This window comes from Centropristis striata, chromosome 11, assembly GCF_030273125.1.
Source record: "Centropristis striata isolate RG_2023a ecotype Rhode Island chromosome 11, C.striata_1.0, whole genome shotgun sequence".
Taxonomy (NCBI): Eukaryota; Metazoa; Chordata; class Actinopteri; order Perciformes; family Serranidae; genus Centropristis; species Centropristis striata.
Genome location: NC_081527.1, coordinates 4,325,697 through 4,343,027, shown reverse-complemented (window position 1 = coordinate 4,343,027; position 17,331 = coordinate 4,325,697). Strand labels below are relative to the sequence as shown.

At 37.8% G+C, this 17,331-nt stretch overlaps 1 protein-coding gene across 1 annotated transcript; it reads left to right on the top strand.

The window, feature by feature from the left end:
- Window positions 1-1,801: 1,801 nt before the first annotated feature.
- LOC131980460 (solute carrier family 22 member 13-like) lies at window positions 1,802-12,720 on the top strand. The gene is made up of 10 exons (XM_059344707.1): window positions 1,802-2,176; window positions 3,312-3,415; window positions 3,516-3,670; window positions 5,070-5,238; window positions 5,327-5,447; window positions 6,952-7,052; window positions 7,180-7,394; window positions 8,608-8,716; window positions 10,710-10,916; window positions 12,293-12,720. The coding sequence occupies exons 1-10, from the start codon at window positions 1,802-1,804 to the stop codon at window positions 12,357-12,359; spliced, it is 1,623 nt and encodes a 540-aa protein (XP_059200690.1). The 3' UTR covers window positions 12,360-12,720.
- The last annotated feature ends 4,611 nt before the right edge of the window (window positions 12,721-17,331 follow it).

The following is a 17,331-nucleotide window of genomic DNA, read 5'->3' as shown; positions in this document are numbered from 1 at the left end:
AGCGAAATCCGTGGCTATTTCACGGATTTCTGTGAGACCATGTTGCTTTTTTTGCAGTGCAAAGAGGCTGAAATTTGGTATGAGGGTCAAGTGTTTGTCAATCAAAACAATCAAAACAATGTTAATTGATAAAAAGCACTACAGGAAAGATGGGAAATGCACTTTTTTTTTATTTCAGACTCACAAAAAGTAGTCTGTGAACCTCTGCTCTGTACTAAGGATGAGATATTATATAACGTTTTATTATGTAAGTTTATGTAACACTTCTTTTAATGGCTAAAGCATTCAGTGTATTACATTATGACATAATTGGTGTCTGCTGAATGTGAATCTCCACCTCGTGTCTGACGGCCAATCATAAAGCTAATCTGGCTTGTTTTCAGACAAGAAGGACAGCTGCAGGTCACAACTCATGTTTTTACATATTAAAACAGCGTCCATGTGCAAGCTGGTCAAAAGCAGCTCATCACTGCTAGCAGAGAAAAGATGGTTTCTCTTTTTGAGACCAATCTCTGTAAACCTTAGATCAGGGGTCTCAAACTTGCGGCCCGTGGGCCCTCATGACGATATTTTGTGGCCCCCACCTTGATATGAAAGTTTAATGTGAGTTTTATATGAATGGCACTTTACTGTGTTGTGTGTGGAAGTTGTGTAATTACTTTTCTTTGTGGTAATTTTGTCTTTTTTGGTAATTTTGTGGGGTTTTTTTTGTAATTTTGTCTTTTTTTTTGTCATTTTGTGTCTTTTTATGTCATTTTGTGTCTTTTTTTTGGTAATTTTGTCATTGTTTTGGTCATATTGTGTCATTTTGGGGTCATTTTGTGCCTTTTAAAAAAACAAAAACTTTGTGTCTTTTTTGGTAATTTTGTGCTTTTTTTGGTAATTCTGTGTATTTTTGGGTCATTTTGTGTAGTTTTTTGTAATTTTGTGTCTTTTTAAAAGTAATTTAGTGTTTTTTCAATCATTTTTTGTCTTTTCTTTGTAATTTTATGTCTTTTCTTGGCCTTTTTGTCTTTTTTTTAGTCATTCTGTGTCTTGTTTTGGTCATTTTGTGTCTTTTTTAGGTAATTTCGGTTTTTTTCTGTCTTTTTTTAAAGTAATTTTGAGTCCTTTTTGGTCATTTTGATACTGCCTCCAGCGGCCCCCAGGTAGTTTGAGTTTGAGACCCCTGATCTAGATTGATAAATAACACTACAGGTAAGGAATAAATGTCTCTTTAATACAAAGCAATATCCATGGATGATGCTGTGTCACTGGTTGTAAAAATGATGACTCCATATTATGTAACAATATACCTCTCGTGTCTCTCAAGTCAGCATGTTGTAAAAGTTTGTAAAAGATCAACAGCATTTTCTGTGAGAGATAAGCTAATTATGTCTGCAAAGAAAAGAACAGTGGCACTGAGCTTTGATTTGTACTGGAAATAGCAGATTATATGGAATTAAACCTCTGAAGTCCAGGAGATTTTGGTTCAAATGTGTCAACTTCCTATGCATTTGTTTCTGTCTCTGTTTAGCATCTTTCAGTCTGTCCTTTCATCACATGCATGGCTCCTTTTTCTCCAAGATTTGCTTGGAATATGACCATGAATATGTTATAAAGATGTGACACTGAGAATGGTCAAGTGTCACATAACAGGTTAGCTAATCATAAGCCCAACTCTTTACACAAAATTACATATACACTTAAGTGCTGTCTCATCTTGGAGCTTGGTCATATCGAGTCTAAGGTTTAAACATTAATGGAGGTTTAAAGTTCATCCTGCAGCAGCATCTGAGAGCTGAAAACCATCTCCCTGAACATGGCTGATTTTGGAGAGATTCTCCGCAATATTGGAGAGTTTGGATTATTTCAGAAGATCACTCTTTTTGCTCTTTGCCTCCCGAATCTTATTCTGCCTTTCCAGTTTGCCAGTGTGTTTTTTATCCAGTCTGATCCAGAGCGACACTGTAACACAGACTGGATCCTTCAGGCTGACTCTAACCTGACCACAGATGAGCAGCTGAACCTGACTCTGCCCCGGGAGGAGGATGGGACCTTCAGCAGGTGTCAGATGTTTGTTCCTGTGGACTGGGACATTGGAGACATCAGGGAGTACGGACTCAATGAGACCACAGGGTGCCACAATGGATGGGTCTATGGCAACAGCCTGTATGAGGCCACCATAGTCACTGATGTAAGTCACATTTCTGTGTCATGCTCATTTATAATACAAATGTTAACTCCTTATCGGGTGAAGAACTATATTTAGTAACTTCAGTAGATATCAAAATGAGGTCCCCATGTCTCTCTGTTTGGTCGTACACTGCAAAAAAGCCAACTTGTATTTTTTGGCCTAAAACAGTGATTTACATTGGTAAAACTTGGAAATATAAATTATTGACATTTAGGGTAATAATGTAAGTTAGCACAACAAAGGAAGCCAGTTGTCTGCTCAAAAACAAGTTGGGGAGTTGTTGTTACTTATATCTTTAAGTTGGGGTTCACAACAAGGGACAATAGTTCTGATAACTCTTATTTCTTTGTTGTGAAATGCGGGAAAGCGATGAAATTCATTAGCGAAAGCTAGCGGCTAATTGATGCTAGCGGCTAACTGATGCTAGTGGCTAATTGATGCTAATTGTGCTGCTTGTTACAGCTACAAGAGTAGCCATTAGCGTATCAATGCTAACTCAAAATTGTGGTCACAACATTAGCTGACATTTCATAGCGGCGTTACAATCGTGCCAATTCAGCACATTGCAGAAGTTAGCAGAAGTAAGGATTAAAAGTTATTACAATGTAAATTATAAATTAGTACAATTTACAGTTGAGTTGACAAAATCTGAATTCAGAGTTGAGCAAACTCAAAAACAAAACTTGAAATATTTAGTTTAATTGTCCAACTTAAAATTTTATCGAAGTTTGTTGCCTTGAAATTTCGAAGGATATTACATAAAGACAGAATGTGGACTGTGGAATGTGTAACAAAAAACCAACAACATACGGACCCGGGGGAGGGGGGTAATATTTCGAGAAAAAAAGTTGCAAATTTACTAGATTTAAAGTGGCAAATCTGCGCGAAAAAAAAATTCACCACTTTAAATCTCATAAATCTGCACATTTTTTCTTGTAGATTTGCCACTTTAATCTCGTAATTTTTTTTCGCAAAATATGACCCCCCTCCCCCGGGTCAGTATGTTTTCTTACACATTCTGGCTGTATGTGATATTCTTCAACATTCTCTAGGGTTGAAATTTGGAATTTGCAAGTATTTCAGTGAGTGTTAAATAATTTTGCTAAAATGTGTCTTTTTTAACCATTTTCTACAGTTTGATCTAGTTTGTGACCAGACAAATCTGTTGGAAGTGGCACAGGCAGTGTACATGGCCGGCATTCTTGTTGGTTGCCTCTTATTTGGACCTTTTGCTGAATCGTAAGTGTTCTTGAAATTGTACAGAACGTGTTCTGACTGTATCATCTTGTTAAGAGAGGGTTATCATATATGCTGACCAGAGGGATTTTATCTATTCCAGGTTTGGTCGTAAACGAGCGGCTCAGATTCCATTCATGGTGATGCTCATATTTACTGTTACAACTGGATTAAGCCCCAATTTTTATCTATATTTGACATCCCAGTTTGTGGCTGGAATTGGCTATGGAGGTTATCGACTGAACGGAGTCATATTAGGTACTGTATCCTCCATCATTTTCCTTTAAAACACCTTTGTTAGGCCATTTAACACCTAATTAAGAATGCTTATTTACAGGCTGTGGTCTTTATGTTTTTAATTTTTCAGTAGCTTTAGTTTTAATTGGGATGAGAATTTTTGTTTTCAAATTTTGTTTGCTGGTTTTAGTTTAGTAATTCTTTTTTGAAATGCTTAGTTTTAGTTTAGTTTTTATTAGTTTTAGTTTTTTTGTAATGGGGTATTTGTTAAAATACAATCAGTGCAATCAAACGCAGCATAAGTATTTAGCTAAGTATCTTGCTAAACTAAATATTTAGCTAACTTCTTGGCTAAGTAGTTAGCTAAGTAGCTTGCTAAGCTAAATACTTAGCTAACTTCATGGCTAAGTATTTAACTAAGTTGCTTGCTAAGCTAAATACTTAGCTAACTTCTTGGCTAAATAGCTAGCTACTTAGTCAAGAAGTTAGCTATGTAATAATACAAAAACTTTTTTTTTCATAAAGTATGAGAAGCGAAAGGGAAACAATGATCTGTTGTTATCAAAAACAAGATATTTAAAGAATACTTGGAATATTCAATCATAAAATAAGTTGATATCAAAAGACAGAGCACAGAAACACACAGCAGCATTAATAACATGGGGAATGAATGAATGAGGGTCATTTGTTGTGCATCAAGGGGTTAACTTGTCTGAGAGCCTTTATCTATAATACTGGTTCTCAATAGTTTTCTTGGCAGGGGTCTTACCAGTGGCGGTTCTACACAGGGGCCTCCAGGGGCCACTGCCCCTGTGAAGAAGCCTTTGGCCCCTGCTGTGGCCCCTGTGTCAAATTAATAATAAAATGATCAAGTCATAACAATGAACAATGGAACAATTCTAACCTTTTTTTTGTTCAAATAATATCTCATTGTACACAAAAGGAACCCAGAATGTTACATTGTATAATAGTTTAACTCTATGGAGTCTTTTTGGGCTATTTTGTCCATTTTTGAATCCTTTTCATGTCTATACGTGTCTTTGTAAGTCATTTTGTGCCTTTTTTGGTCATTTGTGTCTTTTTTTTGGTCTTTTTTGTGTCTTTTTTGGTCATTTTGTGTCCGTTGTTGTGTCTTTTTTTGTCATTTTGTGTCTTTTTTGTCATTGGTGTCATTTATGTGTCTTTTTTGTGTCTGTTTTAGTTATTTTGTGGTCATTTTGTGTCTTTTTTGGTCATTTTGTGTCTTTTTCAAGACATTCAAAGATTTTGAATGCTTAAATAATACTTTGCCATTTTTTCATGTGCTAATGTGCCCCTCTGATTAAACACTGGCCCCTCCTTGGCCCCCACAGTAAAATTGGTCTAGAACCGCCACTGGGTCTTACCTCGAGGGTTAACTGTCGTTGCTTCCTGTTTCCAGCCACTGAGTGGATCGGGCCCTCCAGGAGGTCCTGGGGAGCCTGTGTGACTCAGTTGTTTGGAGCCGTTGGACAGAGCGGCCTGGCCGTGATGATCTACTACATCAGAGACTGGAGACTGGCTCAACTAACCACGGCTGGTCTGCTCGGAGTCGTTGCTCTTTACATATGGTCTGCATTCATTGTTTGTATTATCCTCTGTTGTTTTAAAGGTGTATTACAGAGTGCTGATTCATATCACTGTCCTCGTTTCTACCAGGTTTATTCCAGAGTCAGCCAGGTGGTTGTTGAGCAGAGGAAGGACAGAAGAGGCTAAACAGCTGATTACTAAAGTGGCAGCCATCAATAAACGCACTGTTCCAGAGTCTTTGCTGGAAAAGGTACATAACCTTAACAATTTTTTTTTTTTTTGCCATTTTATGACGACTCAAATGGAATATTACATATACTGATTATAAGTATGGTGTATATTTATGGTAAAAAAGAAACCCAAAAAACGTTAACAGAGGCGTCCTGGTGGAGCATCATCAGTAGAGCACATACCATTATGGCTTAATCTTGCAACGCAGTGGGCCTGGGTTCAAATCCGACTTAGTCCTTTCCTGCATGTCCTCCCCTCTGTCTCCCCCTTTCACTCTGTATTAGGGCTGCAAGATTATGGCCAAAATGATTATCATGATTATTTAGATCAATATTGTAATCATGATTATTCACCATGTTAGGGAAACATCTGTATTTTTATTGCTCTACTTTTAAACAAACAATAGCAACAGTTTTTACTGTCTGGTGCTTGTTGTAAACAAACAGAGATCGCTAAGTGAACACCTCCTGCAGCAGCAGCACATACACACTGTACTGCTACAGAGCTAGCTGTTAGCCTGTTAGCACATACACACTGTACTGCTACAGAGCTAACTGTTAGCCTATTAGCACATACACACTGTACTGCTACAGAGCTAACTGTTAGCCTGTTAGCACATACACACTGTACTGCTACAGAGCTAACTGTTAGCCTGTTAGCACATACACACTGTACTGCTACAGAGCTAACTGTTAGCCTGTTAGCACATACACACTGTACTGCTACAGAGCTATCTGTTAGCCTGTTAGCACATACACACTGTACTGCTACAGAGCTAACTGTCAGCCTGTTAGCACGTACACACTGTACTGCTACAGAGCTAACTGTTAGCCTATTAGCAAGTTGCAGACTGGACGCTAATGGGTTAACATCCCCTCCGGCTGTGCAGCTAGGAGAGACTGCTGCAGGAGGACTGTGCCGCTTCGACTCGCCCGCGGCTCGTTAAGAAGAGTAAGAATGAGTCTCCAAAAGTCTCCAATAACAAGGGGGTCTGAAAAGTCACTAAATATAGCAACAAAGTCACCAAGTTGGCAACACTGCTTCGCCGGCTTTTACAAATGGCGCATAATTATTTAAGCAGCTACATGAAACCTTAACTATGCGTTCGCCCCCTGGTTGTTGGTGGACTACTGGTGTAGAAAGTGCTTGATTAGATATGCAGGAGAGACGAATTTTAAAATGGAAATATAACCGACGATCAGGTTAATTTAATCGTTGCTGCCAAAATTGTGATCACGATTAAAATTTGATTAATTGTGCAGCCCTACTTTGTTTATTCACCACTACTACGTGAAGCCAAAAAATACTATTACATAACAAAATCAGCCTCTGAACTGCAGCAGATTCAACTCCTTCGTAACTTTTAAGGCAAAAGTTGCTGTGGATTGTAATGAGTTGGACATTAACTTTATTTTGGGCAAAATAACAGAATGCCTTACACAAAGAGTTAATATAACAGAGTTTTGAAAGGCTGTTGGATGATGGATGATGTTTTGCTGACATGAGCAAATGTGTGATTGCAGATTGTTGAAAAAGAAACAGAAACAGAGAAAAAGGGAGGCATAATAATTCTTATCCAATCATCTGTGCTTAGGAAATATTTCTTTACCATAACACTGGCATGGTAAGTTACATTTTATGACACACATAACAACTTTATTGTGCCTTTAATTGATGCATATAAATGTATTTTACGTATCATATTTTACATTGGTTGATATTTGTTTTTCTCTTTTTGGATAAATCACCAGGTTCTCCTTGAATGTTACCTACTACTGCCTTTCCTTCAATGTGGCTAATTTTGGCTTGGACATCTTCGTGACGCAGCTCATGTTCGGTCTGACTGAACTGCCGGCTCATATTCTCTGTATCTGGCTGTTAGAAGCAGTCGGGAGAAAAGTGTCACTGATGGCCACTCTTCTGTTTGGAGGATTCTTGTGCATCTTAATCTTAGCTGTTCCTCAAGGTAAAACACGTCCTGTATCCTTTCCTAATCGCTTTTCCTTAATCTCAATGAAAAATGTTGGAAATATAATAATTAACATATTTATAGACATATATATACTCACCAGCCACGACATTAGTTACACGTTTCACTGCTTGTTAAACATTAAACACAAAAAAAATTGGAAAAAAAACCACAGATAAAAACACACACAAAACATATTAAAAACACGTAAAAACAAAACAAAAATGCACACAAAATAACAAAAAACACAAATAAAAAACATACAAAAAAACACAATTTAAAAAAAAACAACAACAACACAGAAACACATATAAAAACACACAAAAACACACCAAAAAATTACAAAAGAAACATAAAACCACACAGAACACACATTAAAAACCACAAAAACACACAAAAAACACACAAAAAAAAAGAAGACAAAAAACATGTAAAAAAACAAACAAAAACGCACACAAAATTACAAAAACAAAAATAAAAAACAGAAACACACATAAAAACACACAAAAACACACCAAAAAATAAAACCCCCCCACAAAAAACACAATTTAAAAAAAAACTAAAAAAAACTTTAAAAAAAAACACAGAAACACATAAAAACCACACACACAACACACCAAGAAATCACAAGAAAACATAAAAACACACAGAACATACATTAAAAAACACAAAAAACACACAAAAATTTGAAAAAATTACAAAAAACACAGATAAAAACACAGATAAAAACACAAAAAATACCCCAAAATCACAAAAACAAACAAACAGTAAACACAAAAGATTGCATTAAAAATGTTGAAACAAACACTGCAAAATCTGAAAAATCTCTGCAAAAAAAGTAAAATCATGTTACTACACTTGGTAGTAGTGATTTTAACCATTGCTGGAAAAGAGTTGATGCACTAAACTGGACATGGAAACAAACAACAAAATGGCAGAAACTCCATGCTTTTAGTCATGCATGGTGCCCTGAGCAGAAACTAGCAAATTGTGCCTAATGTAGAGGCCAGTGAGTGTATATTATTAATACATACAGTATATGTTTATACATAAATATGTGACATATATGTCAATATATGCATTATTAACATACATATTTGTATGGGCTATACGTTCTATATGTTATTTCATGATATTGTTTAGATTTCTTAGTGGTTTCATATATGTTCATGGGTTTTTATTTATCATACGCTGTGTTTTTCTCTTCAAGGTAATGCTGTTGCTGTTACCGCATTAGCAACCTCAGGACGTTTTTTCATAAACTGGGCAGGATCCATATGTAATGTGTACGTACAGGAACTGTTCCCAACATCTTTCAGGTAAGCTCTCACTCTTCATCTTGTAATCTCTGCAGTGAATTAATCATTCATAAACACATGTTCATAAGAATGATACATTATAATAATAACAATAATTGATGGGAGATTCTCAAAGACGCTTAACATTAACAAATACAAAATACAGAAAACAAAAACAGAATTTAGCATTTAGCATTTATGACAGTTCGGGTTGAAAGAGGCAGTGGGAGTCAGGTATTGGAGTCTTTCTTGAATAGCAGGATTTTCTAGTTGTTGTTTTTTTGTGATTAACATTTTTTAATTTCCATTTTCATTGAACAACAATAAAATAAAAAATAAAAATATGACGAGTACAGAGCAGTACAGAACGAGTCGAAGTGGCACAGTCCTCCTGCAGCAGTCTCTCCCAGCTGCAGAGCCGGAGGGGATGTTAACCCCTTAGCATCCATTCTGCAAATTGCTAATAGGCTAACAGTTAGCTAACGTGGCCTGAGACATTAGAGAGGGCGTGGCCTGAGACTTTAGAGAGGGCGTGGCCTGAGACTTTAGAGAGGGCGTTGCCTGAGACATTAGAGAGGGCGTGGCCTGAGACATTAGAGAGGGCGTGGCCTGAGACTTTAGAGAGGGCGTGGCCTGAGAGGGCGTGGCCTGAGAGGGCGTGACCTGAGACTTTAGAGAGGGCGTGGCCTGAGACTTTTGAGAGGGTGTGGGCTGAGACTTCTGAGAGGGTGTGGCCTGAGACTTTAGAGAGGGCGTGGCCTGAGACTTTAGAGAGGGCGTGGGCTGAGACTTTAGAGAGGGCGTGGCCTGAGACTTTAGAGAGGGCGTGGGCTGAGACTTTAGAGAGGGCGTGGGCTGAGACTTTAGAGAGGGCGTGGCCTGAAACTTTAGAGAGGGCGTGGCCTGAGACTTTTGAGAGGGCGTGGTCTGAGAGGGCATGGCCTGAGACTTTCCCGGTGGCCACTCTTCCCCCTAAAGGAAACACGGCTATAATGACACAGCACTGACTGATTGATTGTTTGTGCCGCTGAAGGAGACCCATATCTGTCCTACTGGCTTACCTGCTTTTTGTCAAGTCATTTTTAAGAATAAGCAGTCAAGCTCAGGGTTAAATATTAGACTTGTTTTTTTACTTTTGACCTAGTTTTGTTGAGGGAGGGAAAAATATGACTGTAACTGGGTCAGCACAGAAGCTGTCAACAATTGTCAGACACTGGCTTAAAACCTTGAAGAAAGACTTTAAAGCAGGGGTCTCAAACTCAAATTACCTGGGGGCCGCTGGAGGCAGTATCAAAATGACAAAAAAAAAGACACAAAATGACAGAAAAAAACATAATTACTTAAAAAATACACAAAATTACTAAAAAAAAACAATAACACAAAATTATTAGAAAAAGACACAATTTTTTTTTTTAAAGATACAAAATTACTAAAAAAGACACAAAATGACCAAAAAAGACGCAAAATAACACAAAAAATACACAAAATTAATAAAAAAAACAACACAAAATTATTAGAAAAAGACACAACATTACCAAAAAGACACAAAATTATTAAATAAAGGTACAAAAATAAAAAAAAAACACACAAAATTATGCCCCCCCCCCAAAAAAGGACAAAATTACATGGTAACAACAACACGGCAGATAATAAACGGTCCGGTAGCAGCTGCCTTTCTTTTTGTTAATGTCGCCATAGAAACAATGGAGCTAAAGCTCCAGCTGGAGCAATAAAGGGACCTTCCACACACAACACGGTAAAGAGACATTCATATAAAACTCACATTAAACTTTCATATCAAGGTGGGGGCCACAAAATATCGTCACGGGCCGCAAGTTTGAGACCCATGGTTTAGAATATGATGTAAAAGTCCATTTCCACTTAGAATCATTTCAATGGGTCGTTGATTCAATGGTTCAATGTTTCCTACAGCAACATTCAGACAAGAAACCGGTTAAAAAAAGTTCCTTTCATAAAGCTGTGCATCTGTGAGCTCCTTCTGTCTCCATTTCAGACAAACAGCCTCTGGTTTGGGCTCCATTGCCAGCAGAGCTGGTGGGTTGCTGGCCCCGTTGCTCAACATGTTGGCCGTGTACCACTGGTCCATTCCCACTATAGTGTTCAGCAGCCTGTCACTGGTCAGTGGAGCGCTCAGCTTCCTGCTTCCTGAGACCAGGAGGAGAGAGCTGCCCGACTCCACCGATGAGGCTGAAGGCAACAGGTGAGCTTGCTGCATGTGTCAACTGGATACATGTATATATATATATATATATATATATATATATATATATATATATACATACACTACTGGTCAAAAGTTTTAGAACACACCAACTTTTCCAGAATTTAATTGAAAATTATGCAGTTTAATGTCTCAGTGTACTCTGAAATTAATGCACATTTGCAACATTTAAAATTCTTTATTGAGCATGGTAGTGTTTTGAAAGTAAAAAAAAGATTCAAAATCACATTTTATTTTAGACTAAAGGACTAAAAAGACACAAAATGACCAAAAAAAGACACAAAATGACAAAAAAGACACCAAAAGACACAAAATGACTAAAAAAAAGACACAAAATGACCAAAAAAAGACACAAAATGACTTACAAAGACATGAAAAGAATTAAAAAATGGACAAAAATGGCCCAAGACTCCATAGAGTTAAGTTGTTAACCCACTTCTTGTTCCCTGAAAAAGGCCTACTTGTATAATTCTGAAATGTACATTATTTTTCAGTTTTGGTTAAGCTTACCTTTTTTTATTTACCTCTGGCAGTTCACCACTTACCTTTGGACCCTTTGAAGCTGTTCATTTGACTTGAACTGCTTGAATTTCAATAAAAAACTGGAAAAATTGGGGTGTTCTAAAACTTTTGACCGGTAGTGTATATATATATATATATATATATACGTTGACATTGTATTGTATAACATGTAGTATATAAACTTATTATTACCATTATTACATACATAACTTCACTGTAACAAATTGCTGTGTATTTACAGTTGATTTACAACAGAATCCTACTGTATTTTAAAATAATTGTAAAATATTGTTAAACATTCATCCCTCACATGTAAATTAACAGTTAAATCGGTCAATTAACAATAGATAACTGTAATTTAACAGCATTAAACGGGATTATACCGTTTGACAAATTACGATTAAATGCCCTGTAAAATAACCCCAACACCCACCATTACCCTACATATACATGTACTGTAATCCAAAATACCATAATATACTGTTAAAATAAATTATAGTACTATGGACTGTAAAATAACAGTTAAATACTGGCGTCCCTAGTATTTAACTGTTGTTTTACAGTGAAATTCGGTACAGTGTTGTTATTATCTAACACACACATAAGTACACTTACACCCATGTAGTCACAATGAGACAACAATGAACAAACAAACAACAACACATAAAAAAAGAAAAATAGTAATAATACATTTAAAAAATAAAACATCAACAATAACCACCTACTGTCATTTCACACACCCGTTTTCATCCCTATATCGTGAATAATACAGTAAATAACTGTAGATTATGTACAGTGAACTAACACTCCTGTTTATTTCTTTCTCCCTTTAGAAATAAGACCAAGAGGAGCGGAAGTGAATCAAACACGGCTGCACAAACCAAATGTACCAAACTGTAGTCTGATAACTTCTATTACTGTTGATTCTTGTTGCTCTCTGAGCAGCAGAGACTTAACCCATAGGAACCTATGGGTTCACGGATGTAACAAACACTTTAAATGTTCTAGAATCTCCCATATTCAGCTTTATGCTTCACATTAACTCATTAAATCCCAAAGTAAGACTTAAGGCTGTGACTGGAAACAGAAATGTAAAAAAAGAAGCTAATTTCAAAAACCTAGTTTTTTGTTACGAGGCTAACTTTAAACCCGTTTAACAATTCTAATCCGTTAATGTCCTGTAATGCATTTAACCTGTTTTGACCATATTTCCTGAACATATTAATATACAAGAAGTAACATATATATACACACAAGTCACATCAGGCTTTTAACCTAAAAATGAAAAAAAAAACCCTGATGTGACGTATTTGTCACAATAACAAAAATGGTAATAGGCCACTCAATTATTTTCACTGTTTAAATTATTTTAAAATAATATATATGCTCTGCTGTTCAATTTAAAGTACATTTGACCAAATATGAACAAAACATAATCCTATCCTGTCACAATTCTGATAAATGTTGTGGAGATGCAGAGAAAAAGGCAAATTTGTGTCTCTGTAAGCAGAAAAGGTGTCTAGTTTATTTATTTTAAAATAAGAAATATCATAAACATAAATTTCCATAAACACCCAATGTAACGTTTATGTCACATCACAGGTCTTTGACATTTAGAGGTATTATTTTTTTTAAACATCATAAATAAGTCTGGGTTCTTATGGGTTAAACAGAGTCCTTTCCTGCTGGATGCTGCTTTGGTTTGCTTGTTGCGCCACCTTGTGGACGAATGTCAGCACAGCAGATGTCACAAATTCTAATAAGGAGCTGATTACTCTGAAAGTTACTGATTAAATTATTGCTTGTAAGGTAACAACAGCTTTACATTTTAATGTCACAATGGCTTTATATTTTGTGCCAACCTCAGGGCAAACGTTATATTTTCAGTCTGTTTTTTTACCTTAACCAACACAGTAGCATGTTACTTAAATTATTAACTGTTTCTTAAATCTACTTTATACTGATATACAATTGTTCAAACTCTCAATAAAAAAACTCTTCACAGTGATGTCTGTGTGTTCTCAAATGTATTTTTGTTATCTTTTGGGAGACACAAAGCAAATACCGGCCCCGGATGGATGGATGGATAAGCACGTATGTTCTAACATAAGTTATTTTACAACAGTCTTTTTACAACCAGAATATTTTTTCTCATTTGCCTCTCAGCGCTTCCATAAAATATCTACGTATCTTTTGGAATCTTTGTTTTGAGCTAAGTGCAACATTCAGTACGTTTACATGACGCTAAAAAAAACTAATTATTGCCTTAACCTGACTATAACTGGACAACTGAAGTGCTTGTTAACATGGTAGTCTGACTGATGTAGGAGTTCTCCAACTCTGATAAGGGCACACAGATAATGTGATTTGAATAGGATTTTCGCCGGCATGTATGACAAGACTACGCACCTGACGTAACCACCTGCGCTGGCGTATGACCCCGGAAAAAAAACATTCAAGAAAGCTGGTCGCATTAGCCGGTTGCACATTAGCCGGTTGGGCATTAGCCGGTCACATTAGCCGGTTGCGCATTAGTCGGTTGCACATTAGACGGTTGCACATTAGACGGTCGCCCATTAGCCGGTTGCACATTAGCCGGTCGCCCATTAGCCGGTCACATTAGCCGGTTGCGCATTAGCCGGTCACATTAGCCGGTTGCACATTAGCCGGTCTCGCATTAGCCGGTCACATTAGCCGGTTGCGCATTAGCCGGTCACATTAGCCGGTTGCACATTAGCCAGTCTCGCATTAGCCGGTCACATTAGCCGGTTGCGCATTAGCTGGTCACATTAGCCGATCGCCGGTCAGTAGCTACGGAACAAAGTGTCAAACTGAGGTCAACAGAAAGGGCGCCATATTAACCCACTGAAACTACGCAGCTGCATGAAAACTGTCCTATTAGACACCAATATCGATTTTTAAGTATAGCTCGATTAAACTGCATGTAAACGCACTGAGTGTGTATTCATGTCAGTCTCAGGGAGGGCGTCTGGGAGACTCAAATCAAGGGTGACTACACATCAGGAGGTGAGGTTTTATGAGTAATCAAAGTGTTACTCAGTGATACATTCTGGTGATTGTAAAGCAGTTTCCTTTTGGCACAGGGGCAAGAGGCAGACACTAGAATATACAGTTTGAAGTTACAGAAAAGGCTGAAATCATTACTTCTACAAAAGTTACATCTATGTAGGTTGACATTTGTGTGTGGTGTATTTACTGATGGAAAAACCTCAATGAAAGTCTCGACTCTTGGCAAAGGTCAGTCTTAGATTGCAGTCAGCCAGAAATCAGTTTGATCACATGATAAAATATACCCTCCATATAACCTCTGTATTGTGTCCGAAAACACAGTACCTTATGTCAGGGAAAATACTGACACTCTGTGGATTTGGGAAAGGAGGTGAGTGATGAACTGAAAATGAACAACTGTGATTAGTTTTGTTGTTTTTAGTTTCTATCTATTTAGTTTCTATCTATTTTGTCCTTAAGTGGTGCTAGGGTCAAAGTAAGATTAGAAAGATAGGGATACTTGTCTGTATTGAAATGTATAACAAACAAATTGAAACAATGCATCACCCTCACATTGAATTCATTCAGGAAACGGACCTTGAGGTGTGAACCTGCCTTAAGAAATGAACAGACACCAAGTGAGCGCCCATGGCACACACACCAAAACAAAAGAGACGAACAGCAGCAATCAAAAACAAAACCCTGCTCATATTTTCTTTCCTTAGTAGCATAACTGTGTTGTTAGATGAGATCTAGCTCTACTGAAGTACAGACACAGCACGACAAATAAACACCAACCAAACACAAAGTCTATTGGCTAAAAGTATGAATAGCCTTTTATCAAGGCTCTGGCAGGCCTGCAAAAAGCTGCAGGTGTTCGGTTGTCTGAGAGTTCAGATTTGTCATAGATAGACTCTGTCATAGATGTAATACTTTATGTGAACTTAGCACTCTGTTAGATGTAGCTCTGGTGGACTTTAGCACTAAAAACAAAGCTGTTTAGAATCTATTGTTTACATAGTTTTTGTCAGGAACACCATGGTGTGCACAAGCAGTACTTCAAACTTGGCAAAACATCTTAAGGAGCGACACCCTGGCCTTTACAGTGAATTTCGACAGGTTAGTATCAAACTGACCTATTACTGATGTTATTGTGGCCGGTGGCTCGATATAAATCAGGCACATAGTATGCCCATATTACTTTAATTGACACAGTGTCAGTATAAGCATAGAGTTAATAAGTTTTCATAAATGTTGGTGACTGAAAAGAGTTATTTTCTCTCTTGAAGTCCCAGAATGAAGCAGAGAAAAGTCGACCTGCAACCAAACAGCAACACACACAGCCGACTCCACCTCTTTTTTATCAAGCTTTCCTAATATTGTGCCCAGCATACAACCTTAAAATATTGTTTCTAATTGTTATTGTTTATTGTATTTATTTATCATAGTTGCAGTTTCTTTTTGCACAACTGTTTTTTTATTATAAATATTTAACCTGTGGTTCTCTTAATTTTAACATGTTGCATTTTTCTTGTTAATAAAAATATTTCTGTAAAATTTTGGGGTCTTTGTTTTTATCCTGGTGGTATTGAAAATGGTATTGAGTATCGGATATTTTCCTGAGTATCGGCATCGCGCTGAAAATTTTAGTATCGTGACAACCCTAGTGTGGAGGAGGGACTTGTGCCTTACGCCTGGATTCCACTGGATGCGTAACGACTCCGACAGGGGTCCGTCCGCAACGGCTGCGTATCTACGCAGTCCGTCAACACCCACCGGATCCGTCTGTGTCGGAGCTGTTGCGGACAGCAGAGTCCCGAGGACGCACGAGATCTCGCGAATTCACGCCTAATCAATTGATATAACTGGAAGATAATCAACATCTCCTCGTTAATGACTGGAGACAAATCCAGCGACTCCGTCTTAACGAGCGCTAACGAGGTCGGCCGGCTTGTTAACGAGCCGGCCGGCCTCGTTAGCGAACCCGAGGTATTTTATTTTGAAAATATACCGGTGTTTTATTTTGTGTCTGTGCAAGACTTCCTGTCCCGAACGATCTGCTCTGTGCTGAATTTATGCGTAGTGCTCCATCGTCCGACAAAAATAGAAGCTCTGCGCAAGTGTTGCGAGGGCTGTCGGATGGCCATGCGTCGTCGGACTCATTACGCAGCGGATCTGCAGTCGGTGGAATCTCACACATTGATTATAATGGATGCGTAACGGCTCCGACGACAGATCTGCAGCCGTTACGCATCCAGTGGAATCCAGGCGTTACTTTTAAAAACAGCCATATCTCTTCTGTGCAGCATATTTTACAATATCCAACTGGGAAACCAATAATAATAAAAGAAGCTCTCACAAAATTGGACATGACAATTGGATGGGATTGCCAAATTAGGCCATAAAATCAAAGTCATGGTACTCACCAACCCGATTGTGTCAACAGTGTAAATATTGGCAGTTAGCCCTGTGTTAGAGTTCACAGCTCTGCTTGTTCAGCAGATGCTCCAGGTGGCAAAGTTTACGTCTCTACGACATTTTTCCATAGATACAGCATAACTAGAAAAAAAGTGGGTGTCTGAGGGTATCATTGCTAAACCACATCAAAATAAAATCAATTCAAGATTGGTAAAGAAGTCTGTGTCACCTCTAACTCCTGGCTCAGGCTACGTTTACATGAGGACGGTCTGAACAGAAGACGCAAAAGTGGTGGCACATCTTCGCTTTTTATTCCGCGTTTAGACGAGCGTTTTCGGGAGGAAATCTGCTGCATACGGTGACGCAAAAGTGTGTGGCATTGGATTGTATGTATGTATTTCACGCCACACATTTTCAGCAGCTACTCCTTCCACAAAGTTCTCCA

Excerpts from the sequence above, each read along its gene's own strand:
- LOC131980460 (XM_059344707.1), top strand. The coding sequence starts at position 1,802 with ATGGCTGATTTTGGAGAGATTCTCCGCAATATTGGAGAGTTTGGATTA. Across the intron at positions 3,671-5,069 it reads ACTGAACGGAGTCATATTAG|CCACTGAGTGGATCGGGCCC; the intron begins GTACTGTATCCT and ends TCCTGTTTCCAG. Across the intron at positions 7,053-7,179 it reads TTTACCATAACACTGGCATG|GTTCTCCTTGAATGTTACCT; the intron begins GTAAGTTACATT and ends ATAAATCACCAG.